Source organism: Tasmannia lanceolata, unplaced genomic scaffold, assembly GCF_043159265.1.
Source record: "Tasmannia lanceolata isolate RefF3 unplaced genomic scaffold, GAP_Taslan_0.1 ptg000003l, whole genome shotgun sequence".
Classification (NCBI taxonomy): domain Eukaryota; kingdom Viridiplantae; phylum Streptophyta; class Magnoliopsida; order Canellales; family Winteraceae; genus Tasmannia; species Tasmannia lanceolata.
In genome coordinates this window covers 47,547,899-47,561,206 of record NW_027518680.1, presented here as the reverse complement: position 1 = coordinate 47,561,206, position 13,308 = coordinate 47,547,899, and the positions used below count along the sequence as shown (strand labels likewise).

General features: G+C 51.4%; 1 protein-coding gene across 1 annotated transcript; it reads left to right on the top strand.

The window, feature by feature from the left end:
* Positions 1-5,572: 5,572 nt before the first annotated feature.
* On the top strand, positions 5,573-7,639 carry LOC143869839 (uncharacterized). The gene is made up of 2 exons (XM_077376396.1): positions 5,573-6,700; positions 7,052-7,639. Exons 1-2 carry the CDS (start codon positions 5,573-5,575, stop codon positions 7,637-7,639), a joined length of 1,716 nt encoding a protein of 571 aa, XP_077232511.1.
* Positions 7,640-13,308: the final 5,669 nt, after the last annotated feature.

The window sequence follows — 13,308 nt, the reverse complement described above, 5'->3', positions numbered from 1 at the left end:
CTAACCTACCTTAGGGTGAAGTTTGGGACCCTAGTTCACTAGTTTAAAGAGATTTTTATTCAAAATGATAGTTTCGGGGTTCGGTCAAAATGGGGTGTCTACAGCTACTTCGCTTCAGAAGTGTAGAGAGAGAGAGAGAGAGAGGATCACAAATGAGAATTCCTGAGGGTTCGAGAGAAAGGCAGCCCAAGCAGTTTTAAATTTGAAAAACAGAGTGAGAGAGATGGCTATGCCTTTTGTAACTGTTAAGTTCACCTTTTTGTAACCGTTAAGTTTATTAAAGACCGTTTCTTCAAATGAAACAACAGAAGATGGGGACCACTGCATGCGAAGGGCATGTAGAAGGCAAGGAATGGGCGCATGTGACATTTGGCATCAGCCGCTCACGTGAGCGTACACGAATTAAAGTTTGAAAAACCCGAATAAAGACAGCTGAGAGGAACCGACTTAACGATTAGAAATACCTTCAGTTTGAAATCAAATAAGGCAGTGATAAATTCACCCCCTTCTATTACAATATTCACCCCTTATTTTTCAAAATGGACTCTACAACCCACACCATAGGATGATCCAAACCGTCCATTTGATGGGCCACAATGTAAATAGGTTGTGCCCTAGAAATCACTTCAATAGGATGATCTTAGCCGCCCAATCTATAGAGATTTTATTATATGGATTTTCTCGATAGATCGAAGGGCTAGGATCATCCTATGGAAGTGATTTTAGTGGCACAACCTATTTACATTGTGGCCCATCAAATGGACGGTTTGGATCATCCTATGGTGTGGGCTATACAGTCCATTTTGAAAAATAAGGGTGAATATTGTAATAGAAGGGGATTGAATTTATCACCATCCTAAAATAACTTAAGAGAGCTGAGAGACCGACTTAAAGCTTCAAACGTGGGTGTTTGTCGTGATGCAGATTGACTTGAGACGTGGACTCGCACATGTTCTCTCAATAACTTTTTTGAGATTGAGAGTAACCGACTTAACGATTCCAACAATGGTTGAGTTGTTTCATTTTCAAATTTTAAATTACTTTCTGCATGCATAAAGATTAGCACTTACACGCGGGCCCGAACACTTTCTCTCAATAACAAATCAAAAGAGCTAACGATTTGAGGTATTTCAGTTGAATGATTTGTACTTTCGAAACCCTTGCTCCATTTTCAAACCCAGATTACTTGTATTCTATGTCGCTTGTTTTTCAATACCATAAAAAAATCAAACCAATTTGCAATTATTTTTTTAATTTCTTTATGGTGAGCCACGCACCATCAAAAGAGGATGGTAACTTACACTTCCAACCCCCTTTTTGATATTTCACCCCACACTTGTTTAAGATAATTTATATAGTGGCCAGCCGTGCATGCATGTGCAACCAAAATATAGTGCTCCCACATTGTTTCGGTGATCCAAACTTTTCATTCATTGGGTCCTTAGAGAGGGTGTGCCCAAAAGATCTCTCCATAAGATTATCTGACCATTGATCTATACCGCCTGATGGGGTGCGACAGCGCAGCAGCCTGTTAGCTTCCAACACGTGGCTAGAGGAGGGCCCACCGCAGGACCCTCACCAGCAGGGGTAGTTTGGTAATTACACAGAGTAGGCGAGCTTGAGCCTGTAGCTGGTCGACACCTGTCTGGGAGCATTAACTCCCCAACTACCCCAATTTCTCCCTATAAAAGGGCCTTCAAAGCTCATAAATCAGGGTATTGAAATTCTCACCCACCACTCTTAAAAACACCCTCTTCACTCCGGCTCATACTGACTTGAGTGTCGAAGGGCCTGTCCGGAGTACACTCCGGGTCGGTCATTCTGACCTCGTTTGCTTCTGTGCAGCACACAGCTCATCTGGACTCTACATCCCTCCAGCTCGGCTCTTACGTCACTGCCATATCCGTTAACCGATTTTGGGCTTAACAGATTGGCGCCATCCGTGGGACCCCTGAACTAAAGGTTGTTCCTACCACTTCACAAAATGGCAGGACGCAAGAGTGCGCGGGTGCCAACCGCACGGACCACCCGAGCCGTGCTACCCGGCAGGACTCGGAGTGAGCGACTCGCCTCGCTGGTTGTGGCAGCCTCCGCCACGGCTGAACAAAACCAGCCTCGCTCCGTAAATCTTAACTCCATGCCGACCCCAGAGCAAGTCCAAGCTCTCTTCCACCAGATGACCGCTCTCGTTGGCCAGTATCAGCAGCTGCTCCAGGCGCCTCCCCAACCTCCTCCGGAAGCTCCACAACCTGTCCTCGAAAGGCCAGAAATCCACAGGGGAGGGTCGTCGCATCGTAGTGAAGACCGGACTCGCCATTCCCCCGGACAAGTCCGTCACCCCATAGCCAGGCATGCGCAGACAGAGCCGCACCGCCGTAGGAGGTCTAGGTCTCGCTCTGCGCAAAGGCGCCGAACTCATGAGGAGCGCGCGCCACGGGCGAAATCAGGGTCCCGTCGTCGGAGCCCGGAGAGCCACTCCGGCTCTGCCGCAGGCCAATCCGTGGGGAGAAGCAGGTCACCAGAACATAAAGACGACCCGGTGATGCGAAGGATAGAAGAGATGGGCCACATAATCGAAGAGCTGGCTAAGGATCAAGGCCGGCCTGTGTCTAGGGCGTTCTCGAGCAGAACGCCGTTCACCGACGATGTGATGAGTGCCCCAGCACCAATGGGGTTTAAAATGCCAGCTATCCCGCAGTACGATGGGACCACTGACCCCGTCGACCATTTGGAGACGTTCCGGACATTGATGCTCCTCCACGGTGCGTCAGACGGTTTCCTCTGTAGAGCATTCCCGACAACCCTCACAGGTGCAGCTAGGGATTGGTACTCAAGGATCCGACCGAACTCCATCAATAACTTCGAAGACTTCGGAGAAGACCTAGTTCGTCACTTCATGAGCAGCCGCAGGCCAAGGAAAACAGCAGCATCCCTGATGACCTTACGGCAGGAGGATAATGAACCTCTCAAAGCCTTCGTCAGCCGCTTCAACAGGGAGGCGCTCCAAGTGCCAGATTTGGACCCCTCGGCCGCTACGAACGCGCTTCTCACGGGTGCTAGATCGAATGATTTCCGCCGAGCAGTGGCCCGCCGGAATCCTCACTCCCTGGCAGACCTAATGTCCGGGGCAGAGGAGTACATATCAGTAGAAGAGACACTGGCAGCTCTGGATTCGAGTCGGAGGAGAACCTCTGATGACAGGAACCAAGACAAGCCCCATGCTAAGCAGCGCAGGGACGACAAGGTCGTCAGAAGGGACAAATCCCCGCACAGGAGGGAAGAAAACTTCACCCCTCTCAACACCTCTCGGAGGCATATACTGGCGGCCATCAGCGGAGAAGAGTTCATAAAATGGCCAACTCCAATGATCTCCAAGGGAAACAGGAGAGACAAATCGAAGTACTGCCGGTTCCACAGGGACCACGGGCACGATACAGACGATTGCCGACAGCTGAAGGAGGAGATCGAGCAGTTAATCAGCAGAGGCTACTTGAAAAAATATGTCCGGAGTGACACCCGCGGGAGTGACCCCAACGAGAAGGGTCCCCAGGGCCGAAGCCCTCGGCGGTCTCAACCGCCCCCAGTCCGAAGACAGTCTCCATCGCCGCCCAGTCCACCGCCAGAAGCACACGGCTCCCAACCAAGAGGAGTCATTGGCACAATCATGGGCGGCCCGACGGCTGGAGGCACCTCCTCCGCTGCTCGGAAAGCATACGCGCGCCGGGTCAATGCCGTGCATACATGCAGCAAGAAAGCGAAGACGGAGAATGAGATCTCCTTCTCGGACGCGGACCTTGACGGCCTGATATTACCGCATGACGACGCACTAGTCCTGACTATGCTCGTCGCAAACTGGGAGCTGAGGAAAATCCTGGTAGACAACGGGAGCTCAGCCGACATTCTGTACTATCACGCCTTCGAAAGAATGATGATAGGTGACGACCGCTTAAAGCCTGCAAACTCAGATCTTTTCGGCTTTTCAGGAGAAGTAGTCAAGGTTGAGGGACAAATCGAGCTCCCTGTCCTCGTCGGAGAACCGCCCTGCCAGGCCTTCGCCATGGTCAACTTCCTAGTAGTGAGGGCCACCTCGGTCTATAACGCTATTTTAGGACGGCCTGGCCAGAACCTGATCCGCGCCGTCGCGTCCGCCTATCACCAGAAGATGAAGTTCATAACGCCCAGTGGTGTGGGAGAAGTTCGAGGAGACCAGCCGCAATCTCGGGAATGTTATGCAATGGCGCTTAAAGGCAGAAATGCGACGGAGTCGTTGCCAATCGAACTACTGGACTTGAGGGACGAAGCTCAGGGAACTCAGCCCGCCGAAGACCTTGTCCCCGTTCCCCTGTGCGAGAAAGACGACGAAAAGGTAGTCCAGATCGGCTCCTCTCTTGACGACGACGTCCGGCACAACCTCACCCAGTTCCTCCAGGACAATGCGGATGTCTTCGCATGGGCCCCCACGGACATGCCCGGCATCAACCCGGAGGTCAGTTCGCACAGACTAGGTGTCGACCCGACCTGCAGGCCGGTGAAGCAGAAGAAGAGACACTTCGCTCTCGAAAGGCAGATGGCGATCAGAGAAGAGGTGGAGAGACTCCTAAGAGCTGACTTCATCCGAGAAATCCAGTACCCGGACTGGCTGGCAAACGTAGTCCTGGTGAAAAAGGCCAATGGGAAATGGAGGACCTGCGTCGACTTCACGGATTTGAATAAAGCCTGTCCAAAGGACAGCTACCCGCTCCCAAAAATCGATCAGCTCATCGATGCCACAGCGGGTCACGAAGTGCTCAGTTTCATGGACGCCTTCTCCGGGTATAACCAGATCAGAATGTATGAGTCAGATATCCCGAAGACCTCCTTCGTAACGGATCAGGGGACTTACTGCTACCGTGTCATGCCCTTTGGCCTGAAGAATGCTGGGGCCACGTATCAGAGGCTTGTAAACAAACTCTTCCGGAATCAGATTGGCCGCAACATGGAAGTATACGTCGACGACATGCTGGTGAAAAGCCTAAGCTCGCAAGACCATGTCTCCGATCTAGAAGAAACGTTTCAAGTCCTGAGAGACAATAAGATGAAACTCAATCCCACCAAGTGCACTTTTGGGGTCAGCTCGGGGAAGTTTCTGGGGTTTATGGTCAGCCAGAGAGGGATAGAGGCCAATCCGGAAAAAATCAAGGCCTTGGTGGAGCTCGCTCCCCCGAAAACCATCCGAGAAGTGCAGCGACTGACAGGGATGATAGCCGCGCTGGGGCGCTTCGTCTCAAAATCTGCAGAGAGGTGTCTCCCTTTTTTCAACGCAGTCAAAGGCCTCAAAACCTCGCCGTGGACAGAGGAATGCCAAACCTCCTTCGAGGAGCTGAAGCAGTATTTGTCCTCTCCACCGCTGTTGACAAAACCGGAGCCCGGTGAGGAGCTAATCTTGTATCTATCTATAAGTACCCTGGCTCTGGCTGCGGTCCTAGTTCGTGAAGAGCGCAGCCAACAGAAACCGGTCTACTACGTTAGCAAAGCCTTGCACGACGCCGAAATAAGGTACCAGCGGGTCGAGAAATTGGCTTACGCGCTGGTAATGGCAGCCAGGAAGTTGAGACCGTATTTCCAAGCTCACACGATAAAGGTCCTAACTGACCAGCCGCTTAGACAAGTCCTCCACAAGCCAGATACTTCGGGACGATTGGTTAAATGGGCCGTGGAATTGAGTGAATTTGACATCCGGTACATGCCCAGGCCCGCGATCAAGGCTCAAGTATTGGCAGATTTCGTAGCTGAGTGCTCCATCCCCCAGCAGATCGCCGAACCTGAAATCGCCCAGGCCCCAGCAGCGAAAGGTACTACCATAGCCGGAGAACCAGCAGAAGATGAAGCCAGAGCAGGAACCATCCCCATGCCACCAGTTGAGCATGATCTTTCAATCACTGAAGCACTTTGGGAAGTGCACGTGGACGGATCCTCAAACAAGGCTGGTTGCGGAGCCGGTCTGGTTTTAACCGGGCCCGACGGTTTCACACTAGACTACGCCTTGAGGTTCGGCTTTCGCGCTTCCAACAATGAGGCTGAGTATGAAGCACTCCTCGCTGGAATGAATCTTGCAGTCCAGACCGGAGCCCAGAGATTGAAAGCTTACTGTGACTCCCAGTTGGTCGCCAACCAAATCCAAGGTATATACGAAGCCCGCGACGAGCGGATGATTAAATACCTCTCCCAGGTCCGGCAACTATCCTCCAAGTTCAGAAGTTTCGAGGTTGTCAGAATCCCCAGAACGGACAACACAAAGGCAGATGTACTGTCCAAGCTGGCCGCATCCGGATACACGACTCTCGGGAATATATGCATGGAGTTCCTACAGGCCTCCAGTATCGAAAGAAAGGCTGCTGAGATAATGCAGGTGGAACACGAGCCCTGCTGGATGGATGAGATCGTCGACTACCTGCGTAGTGGGAAACTGCCTGAGGCCAAGAGAGAAGCGCGCAAGGTGATCCAAAGAGCAGCCCGTTTTTCACTTGATGGCGAGAACTTGTTCAAAAGATCCTATACTCTCCCATACTTAAAGTGTCTCCGGCCCAGCGACGCCACGTATGCCCTGCAGGAGACACACGAAGGTATTTGCGGAGAGCACTTGGGGGGCAAAGCCCTGGCAATCAAAGTCCTCCTTAGAGGTCTGTACTGGCCAACGTTGAGACAAGACGCGCTGACCCTGGTAAAGAGATGCGAGAGATGCCAAAAGTTCTCCCCCACCATTCATCAGCCCGCCGTGTCTATGGCCCCAATTGTCAGCCCGCTACCCTTCGCTATTTGGGGAATGGATATCTTGGGCCCCTTCCCACCGGCCTCCGGAAGGCGCACCTTAGTAGTGGTGGCTATTGACTACTTTACCAAATGGGTGGAGGCTGAACCTCTAGCCCAGATCACCGAACAGAATGTGCAGAACTTCTTCTGGAAATCAGTAGTCTGTAGATTCGGGATTCCTCGCGTCCTGATAACAGACAACGGCAAACAGTTCGACTGCCGAAACTTTCGGAAGTTTTGCTCCGACCTGAAAATTGAGCAGCGGTTCACCTCTGTAGCACACCCACAGACCAACGGGCAGACAGAAGTCACAAACCGAATCCTGCTACAAGGGATCAAGAAAAGACTAGACGAGAAAGTTGGTCGATGGGCAGATGAGCTGTATCACGTCCTATGGGCCTATCGCACCACCCCGCGCACACCAACGGGCGAGTCCCCATTCAATCTGTCCTTCGGAACAGAGGCGGTAATACCTGTCGATGTAGGCACCCCGTCCGCTAGAATTTCCAACTTCAACGAACAGCTCAACGGTGACGGGCTCCGCGCGAATCTTGACTTATTAGAGGAGGCCAGAGAAGAATCCCGAATAAGAGTCGCCGCCTACAAGCAGAAAGTATCTCGCTACCATGACTCGAAGATACGCCCTAGAGAGTTTCGAGTTAGAGATCTTGTCTTAAGGAAAGCTGCTATCTCCCAACCCAAGAAGGCCGGAAAGCTTTCCCCAACCTGGGAAGGGCCTTACCGAGTAAAAGAGGTGATTCGCCCGGGAAGTTATAGACTGGAAACACTCGAGGAACAACTATTACCACATGCCTGGAACTCGAAGAACCTTCGCAAATATCATCAGTAGCAAAGTAGCCGACACACAAAAAAAAAAAAAAAAAGAAGAAAAACTTTGTAAATATCTCCTGAATGTGAATGAAAGAACCTCCTCTTTTTGCAAATGCCTTCGTGTCCGTCAGATTTCTAAACCCAGTTCACTAAAACTAGGGTACTCAACGTTTGGTTCGCCACGGCTCGTCTCCGCAAAGACCGGGAGCCCACTCCTGGTCCGGAACCAGCCCGGATGCAAAAACCAAAGCTCCTTCGAAACCCAGTTCACTAAAACTAGGGTACTCAACGTTTGGTTCGCCACGGCTCGTCTCCGCAAAGACCGGGAGCCCACTCCTGGTCCGGAACCAGCCCGGATGCAAAAACCAAAGCTCCTTCGAAACCCAGTTCACTAAAACTAGGGTACTCAACGTTTGGTTCGCCACGGCTCGTCTCCGCAAAGACCGGGAGCCCACTCCTGGTCCGGAACCAGCCCGGATGCAAAAACCAAAGCTCCTTCGAAACCCAGTTCACTAAAACTAGGGTACTCAACGTTTGGCTCGCCACGACTCGTCTCCGCAAAGACCGGGAGCCCACTCCTGGTCCGGAATCAGCCCGGATGCAAAAACCAAAGCTCCTTCGAAACCCAGTTCACTAAAACTAGGGTACTCGATGTTGGTTTCGCCATGGTTCGTCTCAGCAAAGAATCAGGAGTCCACTCCTAAGTCCATGACTCCTACCTGGAGCGTTAGTTACGCATCATACAAAAAGAAAACAGTATAAACTAGAGACGGACAAGCATTGAAGAGTTAAACAAACAAAAGCTCTTTCCATTCATATGTTGGGGCCTCAGAGGACCATTACAAAAGGGAGTTGGGCCTCCAAGGGGCCATTACAAAAAGGAATCACGCCATCGCCAAAAAAAAAGGGGGAGGAAAAGAACTCAGGGCGCCTCATCGCCCCCATCCCGCGCTGGATCTACCCCCGGGGGCAAGAGTGCGTCAGCTGTGGCCGGCTCCTCGCCAGTGAGCGTCGGTGGATCAGGTCAACGCCCGGATTGGAATCCTTGACCTGCCCAAGGCAGTCAAAGAACCCTATCTTGTAGGCCTCACTAGATAGAAGAAGGAGTTCGTCCTCCTTCTCCTGAACGGCAGTCGCCTGCCTCGATAGGGCTCTCTCCCTCTGATCGTTGAGGGCTTCCGTCGCCTCCTCCTTCTGCGCGGCCAGCTGAGCGGCAAATTCTTCTCCCAGCCGCTTGATCTCTTCGGCAGATTTTTCCACGGACCTCTTCAGCTCCTTCGCCTCCTTCTTCAACTTCCCATTCTCCTCCTCAGACTTAGTTATAGCATCGGAGAATTTCTTACTCTTCCCCCGCAGATCATTGAAGTACACTCCGATCTGTAAAAATACAGAGGAGCAAGTGTTAACACAAGCAAACAAAGCAGAAGGGAAGCAAAGAGTAAGCGTACTCGTCAGCCATCTTACCTGATAAAGAGAAGAGAATACGGCCTCTTCGGCCGTAGCCGGCGGCTCGTGGAGAACCTGTTGCTTGTCTTTGTCAAGAATACATTTAGTTTGAATCTCTACAGCCACCCGGCTCTCTCCAAGGCCGGAATCAGTCTTTTGGACGGCCCAGTTCGGCCGAAAAACGTTATCACCGTGCCTCGACGTGGGCGGAAGGGTGCCAGCAGACGTCGCCACGGTCTTCGAGGATCCTGCGCCCCGGCCGGATGAACTCACCAGTTTCACCGAACTCTTGGGCTTGGGCGGTGCGTCCTGGGTCGGAGCCGGACTCGCCGTCTCTGGAGCCTTCCTTTTCTGGCCCTGACGGACCGTCCCGAAGGCCCCCTTCCTCATCTTATCCACTAGCGACTGCTGCTGCATCTCTGAAAGATAGGCGAAAACGAAACCAGTCAGGGACAAAAAAAAAAAAAAAAAAAAACAAAGGGGTGGAGAGACGAATTTTAAAGGAGGCTATCTACGTACGTGCCCGGGTCGCAGTACTAAGGCCCAACCCAACCAAAACCTCTTCCCCTTGGAAGTCTGAACAATCAACAGGCCCCTCATGGTCCAGCACCTCCCGAAGTAGAGCGAGGGTTCTCGCATCTTCACCCTCGAGAAACGGTTTGCGACTCATCGCGACTGTATCCGGGGTTCCCCATTTCAAAGGGACCGGCCAAGGCTCGCTGGACTCCGTGTCCTCGACATAAAAGAACCTGTTCCTCCACAGGTGTATGGAGGTGGGAATGCCAGTGATCATTTTTATCTCCGGACGCTGGCTAATGTAAATCCAACCCCCACCCTTGTGCTTCTTCAATTGCGCACACGCGCGGAACAACGGTACTGACAAGTCCCTCCGAAGCCGGCCCCGAATGAGGTATACAAACCCCGTAAGCAGCCTCCACGAGTTCGGCGCCACTTGGGCCGGAGCTAGCCCGTAATGCTGAAGCACCGAAGCGAAGAAGGGGTGTAGAGGAAATCGGAGTCCGGCCCTCAGTGACTCGTCATATATGCAAATGTCGGAGCTCTCGTTACAGGCTCTATCTCCCTCCATCGCCTCCCTCAGTCCAAACCTGGATGGGATGCAGTACTTATCCCTAATCACTGCCATGGCGGACTCATCCAGGTAGTTCTCCTCATTGAGAGCCTGTATGTTGTAGGTAGGGTTGGCATCCATACGGGCCCGTGCTACGACCTCAACGGCCCGGCCTGGTTGAAACGTTGTGGACGCCTCGCCGGCGTCACTACCAACACTCCCCCCTTGTGGAACGTAACTATCCGTTAGAAGCGGAGCGGTGTTCAGGTCTAATATCGCCTCGTCCTCCCCCTCCTCATCACTACCTATAACAGTCACACTCGCCATTTTCGGGGCCGGTGACCAAGTAGGCCTATCCTCGATCCTAATCAACGATCTAGACCCTGAACTACTAGAAGACGATTCCCCCGAACCGGACTCAGAACTAGAGCTACTAGACATGAAAGCAGGAAAAGAAATGAATGAGACGCGCTCAAGAAAAATTACCGGATCACACTGAATGCTCCCGAATCCACCGCCGTTCACAAAAACTACACGGCCCGAACTGACCTTCGCCGAACTGGACTTCGCCGAACCGACAGAGGAAAAAGAAGGGAGAAGGAGGAAAAGTAAAAAGTGAAAGTGAGAAGGCAAAACCCACTCTTATATAGATTTCTCTGAGGCGGTGTGCATTAAATGAAGGGCGCACGTCTCGAGGACGCCCGAGGGGTGCCACGTGTCTCGTATTAACGGCGGGCACAACTTTCGAGATAAGTTCCAAGCAGCCCGGCCCAAGCCGGACTGGATATGACGCGTTTCGCTAAACGACAAAAGGCAGTCCGGCCCAAGCCGGACTGGATATGACGCGTTTCGCTAAACGACAAAAGGCAGTCCGGCCCAAGCCGGACTGGATATGACGCGTTTCGCAAAACGACAAAAATCAGTCCGGCCCAAGCCGGACTGGGTCGCTAAACGACAAAAGGCAGTCCGGCCCAAGCCGGACTGGATATGACGCGTTTCGCAAAACGACAAAAATCAGTCCGGCCCAAGCCGGACTGGGTCGCTAAACGACAAAAGGCAGTCCGGCCCAAGCCGGACTGGATATGACGCGTTTCGCTAAACGACAAAAGGCAGTCCGGCCCAAGCCGGACTGGATATGACGCGTTTCGCAAAACGACAAAAATCAGTCCGGCCCAAGCCGGACTGGGTCGCTAAACGACAAAAGGCAGTCCGGCCCAAGCCGGACTGGATATGACGCGTTTCGCTAAACGACAAAAGGCAGTCCGGCCCAAGCCGGACTGGATATGACGCGTTTCGCAAAACGACAAAAATCAGTCCGGCCCAAGCCGGACTGGATATGACGCGTTTCGCAAAACGACAAAAATCAGTCCGGCCCAAGCCGGACTGGGTCGCTAAACGACAAAAGGCAGTCCGGCCCAAGCCGGACTGGATATGACGCGTTTCGCAAAACGACAAAAATCAGTCCGGCCCAAGCCGGACTGGGTCGCTAAACGACAAAGATTAGCCCGGACTGCTTCAGATTCCGGACTGCCTCCAGATTCCGGACTGTCTCCAAAATCCGGACTGCCTCCGATTTCCGGACTGCTTCAGATTCCGGACTGTCTCCAAAATCCGGACTGCCTCCAAAATCCGGACTGCCTCCGATTTCCGGACTGCTTCAGATTCCGGACTGCCTCCAGATTCCGGACTGCCTCCGATTTTCCGGACTGCCTCCAGATTCAGGACAAGCCTCGACCACTCTCGATCGGAAGCGTACCCCACCATATTTCCCCAAGTCACCATAATAACTTGGAGAACTGGGGGGCAACTGATGGGGTGCGACAGCGCAGCAGCCTGTTAGCTTCCAACACGTGGCTAGAGGAGGGCCCACCGCAGGACCCTCACCAGCAGGGGTAGTTTGGTAATTACACAGAGTAGGCGAGCTTGAGCCTGTAGCTGGTCGACACCTGTCTGGGAGCATTAACTCCCCAACTACCCCAATTTCTCCCTATAAAAGGGCCTTCAAAGCTCATAAATCAGGGTATTGAAATTCTCACCCACCACTCTTAAAAACACCCTCTTCACTCCGGCTCATACTGACTTGAGTGTCGAAGGGCCTGTCCGGAGTACACTCCGGGTCGGTCATTCTGACCTCGTTTGCTTCTGTGCAGCACACAGCTCATCTGGACTCTACATCCCTCCAGCTCGGCTCTTACGTCACTGCCATATCCGTTAACCGATTTTGGGCTTAACACCGCCAATTTTAAACCTCCACAAATCAGATGGTTAGGATCATCCAATGGAGAACATTTTCAATGGACACCCTATCTACATTAGGGGCCAGCGCATGAACGGTTTGGATCACACAAACAAGGTAGACCCCAATATATTTTTGGGTCGTGTGTGCATTCACAACCGGCCACCATATAGTTTCTCCTATTTTAAACTAATCGTTTTACTCTTATAGTTATAAGCTCCCCATTTCATAACAAAATTTAGAAACTAGTAAAAAATTGCATGTCACGTAAGACTATGAGTGTTGATGATATAAGTCAGTCAAATGAAAACTAAATATAAATATTTTCGACAAGCATGGACCCATTTACATAAGAAAAATAAATTCTTCACTAAATTATGTTGAATGTTTTTGTTTTATCATTTTGCAAACACTGCAAGATCTTACTGACCCATGGAGATAAAAGTCATAGTTTTATTTCCATCTATTTATAATTATTGAAAGTTCCAAATTTATTGTAAAATAGAGTAAAAAAAAGAAAATTCAATATTAGGGCATCTTAAGATTCACTACAACAAGGCTGGCAGAGAGAGAGTAGTAACGGTGGGAAGCATCATAACTTTCCTACTTAGATCAAAGGGCCAACCCTCATAATTACTACCGAACTATTTAAATAGCTCATATAATAGTATGAAATTTTATTTAGAGAAATGGAAAATGATTGAAACTATATGAATCCGTTCTCTAAGTGATAAAACAACATAGAAGCCTCATCAGTAACGACCGGGGTGCAACTCGGGATGGGTTGGGTCGGGTTGAGGCCAGCCCTACCCGAGTTCAACCCTAGCCTAACTCGAGTTTTTAAGCTTAGAAAAGAAGATGATAAAAAAAGGCCGGGTTTCACTTGGGTCAAGTTGCCCAAACCCTCAACCCAAACCCGACCCAAACTCAACCCGAC